General features: G+C 44.0%; 1 protein-coding gene across 3 annotated transcripts in view; it reads right to left on the bottom strand.

Annotated features, from left to right (window-relative positions):
* The window catches only part of ATG4A (autophagy related 4A cysteine peptidase), a 55452-nt gene that overhangs the window by 9373 nt on the left and 31529 nt on the right, over positions 1 to 14550 (bottom strand). For 2 of the 3 annotated variants that reach the window (XM_070501894.1, XM_070501893.1), the window contains exons 2-9: positions 12310 to 12420; positions 9648 to 9719; positions 7450 to 7548; positions 4660 to 4761; positions 4411 to 4483; positions 1831 to 1910; positions 978 to 1165; positions 778 to 856 (exon numbers count right to left, since the gene is read on the bottom strand). In XM_070501894.1, the coding sequence (XP_070357995.1) occupies positions 778 to 856; positions 978 to 1165; positions 1831 to 1910; positions 4411 to 4483; positions 4660 to 4761; positions 7450 to 7548; positions 9648 to 9719; positions 12310 to 12420 (804 nt within the window). The remainder of the gene's footprint in view (positions 1 to 777; positions 857 to 977; positions 1166 to 1830; positions 1911 to 4410; positions 4484 to 4659; positions 4762 to 7449; positions 7549 to 9647; positions 9720 to 12309; positions 12421 to 14550) is intronic. The other variant, XM_070501895.1, reaches the window with a different exon arrangement.

The raw sequence follows: 14550 nt of genomic DNA, 5'->3' as shown, positions 1-14550 counted from the left end.
TCAGCAGCATCAGCACTACCTAGTTAGAAACGCAGAACCTCAGGTCCCACCTCAGACCTGCTGAACCTGCATTTTAATAGGCTCTCAAGGTGATTCGCGTGCACACTAAAGTTTGAGAAGCATTAGGCTAGCTCGCCTTGTGTGCCAAGGGCTTTAAATGTCTCTGGTCATAGCTAGTGAATAAAGTAGCTGGGTTTCCAGAGACATCAACCTAGGCAGAGAATGCCAGGCTGCTCATTAAGATCTGCATTAGAAGGTTAGTGGTTTTAAGGCTTAGCCCCCATTATCAGAAAAGGCATGCCTCTGTCTTTGCTTCCTCTAATTCCAGTCACGACTCTGAATAATGAGCCAGCAGGCCCAGCTATGTGGGCCTGAGAAGCCAGAGGATGGCTCCTAGCCTGAATGCCCGAGCCCCAGTAAGAGGGAGGTAGCAAGGCCAGGGGAGTGAAACCTCACTGCCCTGGGCCCCACAGGAAGGAGAGAGATATGCTGAAGCAATGCTATGACCTTGTAGTGGTCCAGAGGGAAAGCAGCTGTGGAACCATCTTATCAAGAGGCAAGGAAGTGGACGCATTGAAAGGGGATCTGCTCTCTGTCAGGCACACACAAGTGTTACTCTCCATAGATAGGCCGGAGACAGAATGAGCTGACCAGAGGCCACAACACCTCCAGGCTGGATGAGGGCCCCCTAACTGGAATTGCCTGGTTTCCCGTGCAAACCTTCTGCCCACCCTCCCCTAGCCCACGATGACTTACTTGTGATGCCTCTTTTCTTACCTAAGAATCCTATGAAATAATAGGCGTTATTTGGTTTTCCTCCTAATGCCCCTAAAGACTGTGGCATCTTAAAACACTCCTAGAGGGAAAGAGAATGCAAGATTCTCAACTCACTTGTGGACTGCTGCTCACGGATCTCCGTGCTCATATGGCAGTGTGATGGGCAGGCAGCAATGGGCTCGGGAAAAGGTGCAACTTACTTTGAAAGCATCAACATAGACAGGATTGATTTGGTTTATGCCCAGGCGAAGGGGCACAATGAGCAGCAGGGGTTTCCAGGCTGGCCAGCCAGCAGAGGTACTCTTACTCCGGTTAGAAGCATTCAGAGAGCTGGGGGGGCTCTCACCAGCTGTGTCAGCACTCAAGGGAAGGATGCAGCACATTTTTTCTAGAAACAGAAGACAAGAGAGCTGGGTAAATAAGGGGTATCCAGCCCTAGGAGATGTGCCAAGGGCAAAACTAAGGGAGCCCTCACATGACACCCCTGCCCCGAAGGCCCTCCCCTTTGCCACCAGTGCCCAGCTCACCCCCACCTCCCACAGGAAGCCCAGGCCACTCCTCTAGCCCTCACTTCTCTTCCTTCTGGCAACTGAAGTCTCCCTTCCCTCCCGTCAGATATTATGCACTCACTGAGAGAATCTCATTTCTCAACTAGTCTGCAAGGGCCTTTGGGACAGGGACTGTCTTCTGCTTTCTCCAACCCCATGGCGCAGAGCACAGGGCTGGGCAAGGGGGAGGCCTGCACAGAAGACGTGTCGGTGCTTTAACTGATTATCCACACTTGGGCTGTCCTGCAGGGAATGGGGTCTGGTACCTCACTGAGGAGCAGCAAAGATCCTCTAATTGTTTTCTCCCTTTCAGAAAGCTGAAAGGGAAGAGAAAAAAGGGTGCAGGGAATGCTTAACCGGAGTCCTGTGCTCCTCTAAGCTCCCCTACTCTGGTGGGGCAGGCCAGAGCGTGTGTGTGCATGCGTGTGTGTCGCCCCCGCTTTCTGAATGGTGAGGAAAAACCTCATCACCCACACCTGGGAAGATAAACAGACTGGGGACTCACTGATATCTTCAATGACCACTGTGTTATCCATGGAAACATAAACAGCCAAGGAATTCCATTCATCAAATAAAGCAAGTTTTCTGCAAAGCAACATACAACGAAGTCACATTTGGGGAAGATGGAAATATCAGCAGGAAGCAGAACAGTCTACAGCCAATGTTCCTGAAGCCACCGAACGCTGAGCCACAGGGAAGCCAGGGTTCGCGTCAACTCTGACTCCTCTGACTGAGCTCTGGAACATTCTGTGTCTAGGCACCTTGAGAATGCCACAGTCACTGTTTCCAAACCTCTAAAGGAAGGCCCTGCTCTGTGGAAAAGTTGACCTCACAAAATGACGTTACTCCTGTTGGGCGAAAGAGAGAAGTTACCAGCGCAACTGCTCCTAAGAGATTTTGGTTTCCTTTCTTAAATAAAAGATAGTCTGACATACTGCTTTTTTCAATAAAAGGAAACTGTCACTAAAATATATATATATTTGTTAGGAGCATAGATACCACGGAGAATAAGCCCAGGATGATTTCTTGCACCCCTCCCCATGTGCACTGAGAATGCTGCTCAGGGAGCCCTGGGTTGCAGGCGGCCTCGCTGGGCCTTGCTGGGCAATCGTTGAAGAGACAGAGCACACTGAATTGCATGACTTCAGAGGAGATTAGAAAGAAAATCCCTTTAAAAGAGAGATTATCTGAGGTGTGAGTAAAGTACTATGCCAATTTCTCCCTTATCTTCTCCTCTCGCCAGTTTGAAAGGAGACATGTTTAACCCGGCTACTCTGGGATCCTTGGGCAAAGCCCAGTCTCACTGGACAAAAGAAAAAACATCCCCTCCCAAACCAAAGTAGCTCCCAGGAAAAGGTTAATTACACTTTTATTTTATTCATTTTAATGTATTAACTTCCCCCAAAATAATAATAATAATATACTGCTGTTAATGATAACAATCATGATGAATCAGAACCCACTTAAATCCTTTAAAAATGTATATTTCCATTCATTTGTTGTCGGGAACCTCAAAATTTAGAAGAAAGAAGCAAATTCTGAGAGATGTCATTTAAAAACCAACTATTTCAAGCTGGATTTGGGGCTCAGCAGAGCCATTCTAATCTTTTACACTTTCTACCCTGGGTTCCTACAGTGGTTCCCGAAATACTGCCAGATCCTCACTCAGTAAAGTCAGCGATGCCCCAAAATGCACTAAGGACTAAGGCAAGAAAGTGGTCTCAGAGAGTCTGCACTGTTAGCAAGGAGTAAAGCCAAGATACAGGTTTCACTTGGGTCCCTGGGAAATCCAGACTACTCCCCTCACAAGCACATTTCCAAAGCATTCTAGGTTGTTGAAGGTCGGCTAAGAATTGAAACAGTGCCCCATCTGTATCTTGAATGGAGCAGGTCCCGCCATCATGTGCCAGAGAGCCCAGGAATTGAAGTGGCGATCCTAAACGAAGGTAGATGATTTCAATCTTCTGATGCCTAAATCCAGCCCCAGATTCTGGCTGCCATTTTCATTCATTCATCTAAAATTTATTGAGCACTTTTTTTTTTAAGGAAGATTAGCCCTGAGCTAACTGCTGCCAATCCTCCTCTTTTTGCTGAGGAAGACTGGCCCTGAGCTAACATCCGTGCCCATCTTCCTCTACTTTATATGTGGGATGCCTACCACAGCACAGCGTGCCAAGCAGTGCCATGTCCGCACCCGGGATCTGAACCCGCGAACCCCGGGCCGCCAAGAAGCGGAACATGCGAACTTAACCGCTGCGCCACCGGACCAGCCCCTATTGAGCACTTTTGTGTGCCAGCTAGTTTTATATGCTAGTGTTACAGTGTGACCAAGACAAATATAATCTCTGCTCTCATGGAGTTTTCATTCGAAGATAGGTTGTCAGGAAGGAGAGTGACAACAGGTGAGGTGCCTGCAAGTGTAGGTGCTCATGCCACTCACCTCATTCACTTCCAGAACATTGGTCCTGGCCCCTTCACCTCGCCTCTTGCTGTGGGAGGTGAATTCTGGGATTTAACAGAACAACTACAAAAGTACCATGCTGGGGTACCTGGAGTCTGCTAAGAGATAACAAACTGACTCCAAGACACCCTTGGGGTTTGTCTCCTTCCATAAGTGGTGAGTTCCTTGAGGCAAGGACTGTGTCTAGTTCATTTCTTTACACCCAGCACTTAGCACAGGAGAGGCATCTAGTAAATGTTGAATGAATGGGTTTTTTTGTACTCTACAGGAGTCCGTGTCTTGCCTAGGCTGGCTCAGCCTCCCCCACTTAGCATGAACCCTTTGGCTTCAAAGTGACCCTCATGTTGATGGCTCCCCAGCACATGAGCACCAATCTGCAAGAGGGGATACTGAATGAGTCCTGAAGTGCCTCCACGTACACTGGTACCAATGACTATAACTCTGATATACCAAGACAGAGGCTCACACTTACACATTTCAAACAACTGACTGAGCAAAATGGTACAGGTGTCTGGTGGCTTAGCGGCAGGGGTGGCGTAGGGGGATGGCAAGAATAGACTGAGTTGGCGGAGAAGGGAGGCATAGGAGACAGCAGAATAAGGTGGATACCAGACTCTTACTTACTTTAACACCTGTGCAACTGTATTTGGTCCAAACCATTCGCCAATTGATTTCCCTTCTCCTACACCCATTTGTGCTGTTTTCATGTGGAAAAAAACAAACATGTTAGCAAAAGGTCTCCTAGCACACCACAAACTCCCAATTTTTTGCATAAATAATTAGCAGATGGACAACTTAGCGGGGCCACATATTAAGGCAGAGGACACGAGCAGCAAGTACAGCCATTGCCTTTAAACTATGATGTGACCTTACCCATTTGATGGATAGAGTAGCAACAGTCTTTTCTATCTAAGAAGCACTGTAGGATTCGTTGGTATTCTTTGGGTTGTTCTTTTTGTTTCTCCCAGTTCCAGTCTTTTTAGGGAAAAAATGAGTTTAAATCATTTTTATAACTGTTTATTACATCTCTGAACTCTTATTGTAACTACAAGGTTAGAATGAAAACAAAGAAACTACATCTAGAAGGTAAGAACAATCAAATTAGAACATTCCTAAGTATCTTTAATTTTGACGACAAAGACATCTGGAAACTGATTACTTTCAAAGGCTCAGTGGGTATAAAGCAAAAGCAAAAGAAGAAGTTTACCAGGGAATTGACTTCACCCAAGGGCTGGAGCTGGTTAAATATTACATGAAACAGTGTCATGAAGGGCTTTCTGGTCAGCTACTCAGTGAACAAGGGGTCACCACAAAACCTGGCAGTAGATCCATCTATCACCCAGACACCAGAGTGTCTCATCTCCACGTAGACAGCAACATCTTTGGTCCATATATTTTGGCAGCATTGCCCAAAAGAGTCTCATGGGGGGAAGTGCTATTCTTTTTTTTTTTTTTAATAAAGTCTATGCTGTCAATTCTTTTTGGTGAGGAAGACTGGCTCTGAGCCAACATCTGTTGCCAATCTTCCTCTCTTTTTTTCCCTCCCCAAAGCCCCAGTACATAGTTGTATATCCTAGTTATAAATCCTTCTAGTTCTTCTATGTGGGTTGCTGCCACAGCATGGCTTGATGAGCAGTGCTAGGTCCACACTCAGGATCTGAACCGGCGAACCCTGGGCCGCCAAAGCGGAGCATGGAAACTTAACCACTACCCCACCAGGCCAGCCCCAGGGAAGTGCTATTCTGACACACAACAGTTCACAGGGAAGTAGACCCAATTTACAACCAAGGAAGTTTTTTTATTTTTTACATAACCTTTTCAAAATTCCACACTGAGCTTTGGAAAAACAAGTATCTTTGCTATCAGGTGTTTAAGGTTTCCTGATGACCAAAACCAAAATAGTTAGATCTCTAGGGATCCCATCTGTGCCTTAGGCACAGCCCCCCAAACCCTACAGAGGTGACATCGCTTCCTGAGGCCAACTGCAAAAGCTCTCCGTAATCACCACACTGCACAGGACGCACTCCTCCCGTCCCTTGGCTCTAGGAACCCCGTCTAACGGGACAGAGTTCTGAGGCTTAGTTTGCTTCCAAGACATAACTTTCCCTCCCGAGGTTTTAGAGAGACTTTGAATTCACCACTGAAATATATTTGAAGCCAAAGGCCATTATCTCCAGAGTCTTCCATTCTCTTTGCTTCTAGTATTTCTGAAACCAAAGTTTTAAACATCGTATCCAACACAGTTTTCAGAGGGTGAACTGCATCCAACTTTTTTTCATCAGGTACAGAATTGTCCAAGTCTGGGGAAATCCTCATTAGCTGGCTGCTGAGTACCACTAAATATGGGCGGATGACAGTGATAAGTGAACACCCCACCTCACCTCTAAAATAACTGAATAGGAAACACTCCAAAATACCTCTTTACAAAATTACATCGTCTAATTCATCTTAGCTACAAGATCTATTTCCAAATTCTTCCTGCTACTTGCTTTTATATTAAAACAATTGAGACTGCTGACTGCGAGGGGTTTTTTCCCCAGTGGATTCCACAAAATCCATTTCCAGAAGAGTCATCTTGAAGTGTTTTATAAATGAGAAAAAGTTAAACAGTAAGAACGGATCTGCTCCAAGAAGTATGTGTACAAAAGAGAAATCGCTGGACGAGGAGTCAGAAGACCGGCACTCTATTCCCAAATCTATGCTTTCTTGCGGTTTGACCCTGTGCAAGTCACCTTACTTCCTGAGCTTCAGTTTCCTGATCTGTAAAACAGAAATTATGATACTACCCAGGGGAGTAGGTACATGATATCCTAAACCCTGAAAAGAAGGCATTAAGCCCTAAAACCTCCCCAGACCCTTCCCAAATCCTCCATGAGAACTGCAGTAGGATGTGTGACACTGCACAGTGGGGAAAAGGGAGTGACATTTCCATACCTCTGAATCTCAAGGAGCAACAGCCAATGAGTTCAGCAGCCCAATCTCATCAAGGTGTCCTTTCACTCCCTCATCCCCAAGTCAAATCGGACTTTCACCCAAGTGCTTGAGCTGGCATCTAGCCAAGGTCAGCCTACAGATGCCCATAGGGAAGCACGCACACGTCTTAAGAAAGCAACACTCAAGAGTCCCAACAATGATTACCGGAAGGTTCTTAATGAAGCAGCCTCCTGAGGAAGCTAATTTAAGGATTCCTTCATCATGGAATGGACACCCTCAGTGAACCCAAACCAAAATAGTGCCAGCCCCCTCATTAAGTACTTCCTTTAGGTCATTTACATCCTTCACAGGCAGATATTTTAAATGAGGTCAAGAAACAGACTTACCACCACACCCTTCTTCCTGCTCCCTTTGTTATCTGACCTGTTTAAGGACTCACTCAAACAATAGCGAAGATGGAAACTCTAAATGACACACCTGCCTCAAGGTTCGATTCTGTCCCAGGAAAATTACTCTGGCTTAGTGAGTCACGAGGAAATGCCAGCTGTTTCCTTCTCAGGAGAGGCTTTGTCTACTTGCCGGCCCCACCACCTGAGCTTGCAGAGAGCACTTTAGGACCTGTGGCTCCGTTACTGAGTGTTCCAAAAGCTCAGCACCAACGCTAACCCACCAGCAGGAAGTGCAACTGCAGAGGTCTCTGAGGCAGGTTAGAGAACAGATTTAACTCACCCCTCCCCAAGTGTCTGCAGATAAGGGCTTGAGCCAGCATCATCTGTCCACAGCGTAGCATACATCCCCAGCCTGCATCTGATGAAGGGCCCGTTCCCCCTGTGGGCAAAATGGATGGGAATGAATATGAACTCCTTAAATTGCCTTTCCTGCAACTCAGCATATTTGTGGATCATACAAGACAGACAGACACACATACTCTGAAAAGAGAGGCAAGAGATATAGCCAGATATCAAACAGGGTTTGTTATAGGGTGGAACTTGCAAAGATAATGCTGAGTTAACCAAAATGGGCTCTATAGCCAAAGACAAATAAAGAAATGAACAAAACCTGCCCCCTACATTTTCTGCTTGGAGACTTCCAGGCAAGTGTGTAATTTTGGTAGATGACTGCCATGTATGACTACCAACACCTAGTCCATGCCATGTTATCATCTGCCTGACCAAACCTGGCTTTGCACAGCTCACTTCTCAGGGAAGCCAGTCTTACTTTAGTTAAGGAATAAATGCTACCAAAGGTAATCCTCAAAATGGTCAAAGGATCTGGAAGGCTCTTAACTGTTTCAAATATACATTATGAAGATCTGAACAGTAAGAAGGACAATGTAAAATAGAGGAAAGAGTCCTAGATTAGGCATCAGAAGACCAGTCTCTAGTTACCTAATCCAAGTCTCATCTATAGGCTGGGGACAACAGCACATACCCTGCCTGCTATCAGTGGCCACTGTAAGAATTAAATGAGAGAATATCTGTGAAAGTGTTCTACAATCCACTCAGGATGACGTCAACATTTGGTGTTATGAGTATGGTCATAATCAAAAACACTATTAATAAATTAGAAATGTACTACATCTTTAAAAGTCACAAAACCAGTTCATAAATGAAATAAGACAACGGGTTCCATTTTAAGAACACTTGATGTAGTGAAAATCCCATGTATGTGTCCAGGGTGAGCTCAATATCCTTTTTCAAGGTACCCATGAAATCAGATAACTTGGATGGCAGAGGAGACATTCTGCTTTCATTGCTTTCCTTTCCCAACATGGAAGCGGAAAAGTATGCTATAAGCATGATCTCACAAGACTAACTTTAAAGAGGGTCATCAACTTGTAAGACAAGTGGCCCAAGGTAACAGCCCCTTTCCTTTTGTTGTAGGGACTGAAGGAGTTGCTACAGCAAGATGGGGAGAATTGAGCCAACTTGTGAGCTGGAAAGGGAGTCCTTTGGCTCTTGCTAACGTTGGGATTACAGGCCAGATAAATATGGAAAAGATGCAAGGAAGCCCACATAAAGAAGAGATCACCTACTGCCAAAACATTGTCAGAGTTGAACTGCAAAGCTTTTCAAGCTTTGCAAAGATCTCTTCACCCAGAGAAAGTTAACAGTTTAAAATCACTGAGTACTGAGGTTTGTTCTTTTGTTTTACTGCCTGTGGAGAGCAAAAAACATGTCTGTGTGGACTTCATTTTGGGCACTTATCAGAAAGGTTGACTTCACTCCAGTTATAAGGTCTAGTCCTGCATCAAAATTGGTCAGACAAGCTTCGTCTTAGGAGAAGAGCTTTCACCATTTGAGTTTAGTAATCTTTTCCTACAGGGCCATGACACCAGGAACAGACTACCCTACTTGCAAACATTTTACACATTTTCTCTGGAGCGAGCTTATTCACTCAGCTTATTGAACTCTCCGTTTTTTCTAGACAGCAGCTGGTACTCTAACAGCCTGGAATTAGTTCCAAGGAAATCTATCATAATTATCTCCCAGTAGCAATGTGTTTTCATGTCATAGGGGAAAAAAAATCGAAGGAATTAGTTTCTTTCCTTCAAGGCACAATTGTCTTTAATAATCACGTAGCTCCACAAAGCAGTGGATTGTAATTTAATAGATACTACCCAAATTAAAAGTTTATTTGACTTTTTTCTTGCTCTCAGAAGTAAAAGAAATAATACTATCCACTGTCTGAACACCTGGAGGTGGGCTCCAGAGTATATTGACATTACACATTAATACTATGGAACCATACGTGATGAGGTACTTTGGCAATGAAACTTCGGATAAAGTGTAAGACTTAAGTACCCCCCTAAATCAAATTCTTTGCCATAGTGAGCTGTTGATTCTGAGGTTTCTGTGAAGTCACTGATAACCTCAGGCAAACTATCTACAAGGAAGAAAGCACAGTACAACAAATGATATACCTACCAATTGGTGAAAATTTCCTTCTGTATGTAAACCATAGACGAGCACTTATATCAGACAACAGCTTAGATTTTTCTGTAATTAAATGTGAAATCATAATTAAATCACTATATCCCATCTAAAGATATCTGCCTTTGATTTCTGAGCCAGCAGCAAACTCATTTTCAGATAACCAGTCAATTCCATTGTTATGGGGCTAGGGAAATTCATAGGCAATCCAATCTCCTTTTAGCTAAATAATTTCAGTATTTCCCCCCACCTATGTTTTCACCCACTGGCTGGTACAATGATGCTGGGTGGTTCCTGTCCCCTTCTTCTTCCTTTTTTTTTTTTTTTTTTTAAAGATTAGCCCCTGAGCTTACATCTGTTGCCAATCTTCTTATTTTCTTCTTCTTCTTCTCCCCAAAGCCCCCCAGTACATAGTTGTATACTCTAGTTGTAGGTCCTTCTAGTTCTGCTATGTGGGATGCCGCCTCAACATGGCTTGATGAGTGGTGCCAGGTCTGCGCCAAGGATTTGAACTGCTGAAACCCTAGGCCGCCCAAGCGGAGCACGCGAACTTAACCACTGGGCCATGGGGCTGGCGCCCCTGTCTCCTTACTGAGCTCCATGGCCCTGGCAGGTACTAACACTGGGGTCATGGCCAAAAGACCAGGACTAGGAAAAGCAAGGATCCTGGATAAGCCACTAACAAAGCAATCAGCCCCTGCTTCTCATCAGTACCCACTGTCCGTTAGCAAAAACTAGGGAGGGTGTGTGTGCATGTGTGCACACATGTATGTTTAACTAAAAAGGAGATGCTAAGTAATTGTGCAAGAAATTTATCAATACTACCTAGTGCAACTGGCATTGCTAATCTAAATGAATGTGTAACATCACAAATGCTTTTATATCTTTTTTCACAGCATGCTTTCTTTTATTTTATGACAAATTTACTTCGATGGCCACAAATAAATGGCTTCCACATTTCTATCTGTACCTAGATGTGGTTCTTTCTCTCTTAGTCTTATCTCTCCCCTTTCTCAACAACACATCCACATTTCTGTGCTGCATAGAACTTGTAACCATTGCACTTTAAAAGAAGAAAAGGGAATTCAATTTTAGCCAATAGTTTCTATTTTCTCACCTGTCTTTCCTTAGAACAAATCAGAAATTTGAGCTATCTGGATTTTCCCTCCCCTTGATGTCCCCAGTGCCTAGCATACTATGGGAAGCAGATGTAAAATGGTTATGAGTACGACTCCGGGAGTCATACTCTGCCTAGGTTTGAACCCTCACTCTGCTACTTATCAATTGTGTGGCCTTATCACTTAACCTCTCTGACCTTCAGTTTCCTCATCTGTCAAACGGGGAGAATAATAGGACCTACTTCATAGAGTTGTGAGTATTCAACAAGATAATACATGGAAAGTGCTTAGATGGTACAATACACAGTAAGCCTGTGATAAATGTTAGCTGTTATTATATACCCCTCCTCTCAAATGTTCACACTACTCACTTCTTCCTCTGATATGCTCTACACCTTTCAGCTTGCCTAGATACTAGAAAGGCTGGAGGAAGTTGTGTGGACATTTGAACAATAATTTCACTTTGAAAGGCTATTCCCAACTTAACATTTGAATATGGGCATATTTGGCAACCTCAGGAGTCTTGTTGTCATGGAATGCAGAACTAGAAGAGATCATCTCCAGTCCCCTTCATTGTAGTACTGGTGAAAAGAGCTAAAATCCAGACAGAGAAAGGGTCTTATCTAAGGTAGGAGAAGAATCTGAATACAGAAAGTCTCCTAATTGCCAGCCCAGGGCTTCCTCTACTGTTCAGGATTCTCCAATCAAAATGATGAAGCCAGACTCAGGAAGAGCTAGAAGCTGCTAACTTCCTCTCCTGCCTTTTTATCAGCTCCTTCCTGTCCCTCCGTCCATGCTAGGGCCTCCAAAGAGGGTCTTTCCTCAGACAGATACAAAAACCAGAGCTGCCTCCCTCCAAGATCAGGCTTGATCCAGGCGCTAGGTCCTCAGCAGTTTCAGGTTAAAGGTCTTTCCCAATCTCTAAGAGTAAGGGTATGTACAGGAGAAAAACTCAAGCCTCCTCCCCATCTAGCTGCAGTGGCTAAAAGTTTTATACAAAATCAGAATAAACTGAGACAGTGCTACAGTCAGCAAAAGATCTAAAACTATAAGACTTCTCAGCATCTGATATTGTTTCTGGCAGCCATGGGCTGTTTTAGAAGTCCCCTGGGTGGCAGCGTTTTTAATCTAGACAGAAGAAGACATGAGAGGAATGAGATGTAGTCCAGTCATCAAAGACTGGATACTGGTTAGAGATACTAGGAATGGGTCTATGTTTTTTTAAACCTGAGGCTTATAGAAGTCTGGGGTTCTCTTTTGAGGAAAAGAATAACAATATATGACTTTTGTAAATTGTAAAAATACCTATGACCATATGAACATGCTGCTAAGGCCTCTCAGGGCCTTGGAGGGGACCTGTACAAGCAAGAGGCCCGAGGCTTAAACTCTCTTGGCTATAAGGTAAATCCACCTGGAAGTAGCATTTATAATTATCAAGGTAACGCCCTGCCAACCCAAGGAGGGAAAAAGGATAGGACCTTAACCTCAGGCACCCATCTCATTTAGGTTTCCATAGACAAATAACTACCAAACCTTACCCGTTTTAAGGAGATGCTGTTTCCCCAAGATCCATACCAGCTCATCGGTATCTGGAAATTCTTCTAGGTAGTCAGTAAAAATAGTAATCTGGTTTTCATACTTGGATAAAACTGAAAGAAAAGGAAAGAAACTTAAGCAAAATTTAATAGAGGGGGCTTGCTTCTGTGGTATAATGATTATTATTACCTTTGTCCTGAAGGTGAAAGGTCATTGGCTCGAATCTAATGGAAGCAAATCCTTTTCCTTGAGGAACAAAGACACTCACAAGGCCTCAGGATGCTTTAGTAGAGGGATTTCTTCTTGACCACTTATTTTGAACTTCCCTTTCTCTTGGTCCCATTTGGCACCATCTCTGAATAATTATTTGGTCACAGTTATTTCAAAACCTTTTTTTCATGGGGTTTTCTTTGTAAACAGCCACTTATCTAGCTTCTCCTAGCGTAAGAGTGTCGAGGTGCTACAATAATACTTGTATACCTAACTCTTGCCCACATCACAGGGAAATTGGTGAGGTTTCTCGTGGCCAGTGGCTTGGAAGGGGCTATGACAAGCTGGAAAGATTATACAACTGTGAAAATGTAATATTTTAGCTGGAAGACCAGATGTCTTAATGATACTTTTGTCATTTGATTCACACATCACTTCTACAAAGAAGGATCTTGAAGCTGGCGATAAATATAACTTGTTCTTGGGATTCACAAATGACTATGGTTATCTCTCAAGATAAAGCAACAAAACAAAATATAATTAAATCTAATAAGTTCACAGGCCACCCTCTCAGAACTCATGACTATGTAATGTGGGATGAGTTAAAATTCACTTTTGTACCACCTGTGGGGAAAGGGTCTGCTAAGAGTCAAGACTGACTTATGAAGGGGTCCTATATCAAAAGTTCTCTTTAAGTAATTTTCTGAGGGAAAGAATAGTGTAGGTGGTAAATAAGTTTCCCAGCCAACCCACAAAAGCCTATTTTAATGTGTAACTAGAAAAATCAAATTGATTTTTCATAGTTTATGGTGCTATTTCTACGAGAACCGTATTTCAAGTTCAAAGCTAAGATACCAAACACACACCTCCTCTCAACTCTGGGAGGCTCCCCATCTCCTACCGGGAGGGGCGCTCAGAAAGAGCAGGGACCCTTTTCTGCAGCTACAAGGAGCCACAGGGACTCTCCCAAAGCAGTCCCTCAGAGCCCCGTGGGGATTCTTTCCTGTAAAAACGGCATTGTGCGATATGTTTAACTAACTTGAAAGGACAAATTGTTTTCTTTTGGCTTTGTTTTTCTAAGGTAGGAGCATGCTGTTTTCATAGAAATAAATGTTCCTAAATAAAAATGAGTCGTATCTGGTCACGAAAACAGGTTCACCTGCTCAAAATATTTGCTTGGAGGTTGAAGTTACTTGGATAATTTGTACAAGTTGAACTTAGAATTTGTTTGAAGTTATAATTTTAGAAACACAGTTATCCAGGGACACTGCCTTTCTTGAAACATTACAGAAGCCCAATTTTTCAGGGGGTTAAGTAGCCTTTCTCCTCAACATGTTTAAATCACTAAGGTTATAGTCCCAGCAGCATTTCAAACCTAAAGAAGTTAGAAACAAGACAGCCATTTTGTTCCCCAGCGAAAACTCATCACTGTTGAATCTGCCAGGGAGCCTGTGCCGTCTTAGCCTTTCTGCCACTGGCCCCAGCCCCTGGCCTGTGCCCAGGAAATACCAGGCTAAAAATGATCACCCAGGTCAGGCCATCCTCAGGAGGTGGTGGACTGAGGTGGCGTAAATCACACTGTGTACCTTCCCACCCTACTCTCTCCCCTCACAGGCGGGAGAAATCAGGTTAAAATGAACATCCAGTGTAGCCTAGAAAAAGAAGTCAGAAAGGAAGTAGCTTGAGAGGAGTGCGGGAAAGGGGCAGTCTCTCTGGCATTCCCCGGGAGGGGTGAGGAAGGGTGGCACTGGATGAATGTACAGCATGTATGCATATAAGCCTCGAGTCTTTTTTTAGTAGTCGCTAAAAAAACCATTTCTCTATCGCCAACCCAGTCTCAGTGAGTCATTGCCCAGCAATCTGGTCAAATTAGTAGTCCCTTAAAGCCTGTGAGAGCTGCGCTGCTTCAGTTAGGATGGCTTTGACCAAAATGGAAGCCAAAGAGTTTTCCTCTTGTTCTTCAGCCCCTCTCAGGCCAGCAAGAAGGTCATTATAGTCTCTTTTCTTCCTGATTCTCCTCTTAGAAGACAGAC

This window comes from Equus asinus, chromosome X, assembly GCF_041296235.1.
Source record: "Equus asinus isolate D_3611 breed Donkey chromosome X, EquAss-T2T_v2, whole genome shotgun sequence".
Classification (NCBI taxonomy): domain Eukaryota; kingdom Metazoa; phylum Chordata; class Mammalia; order Perissodactyla; family Equidae; genus Equus; species Equus asinus.
The sequence above is the reverse complement of the archived record's forward strand: the minus strand, read 5'-3'. Positions and strand labels throughout refer to the sequence as shown.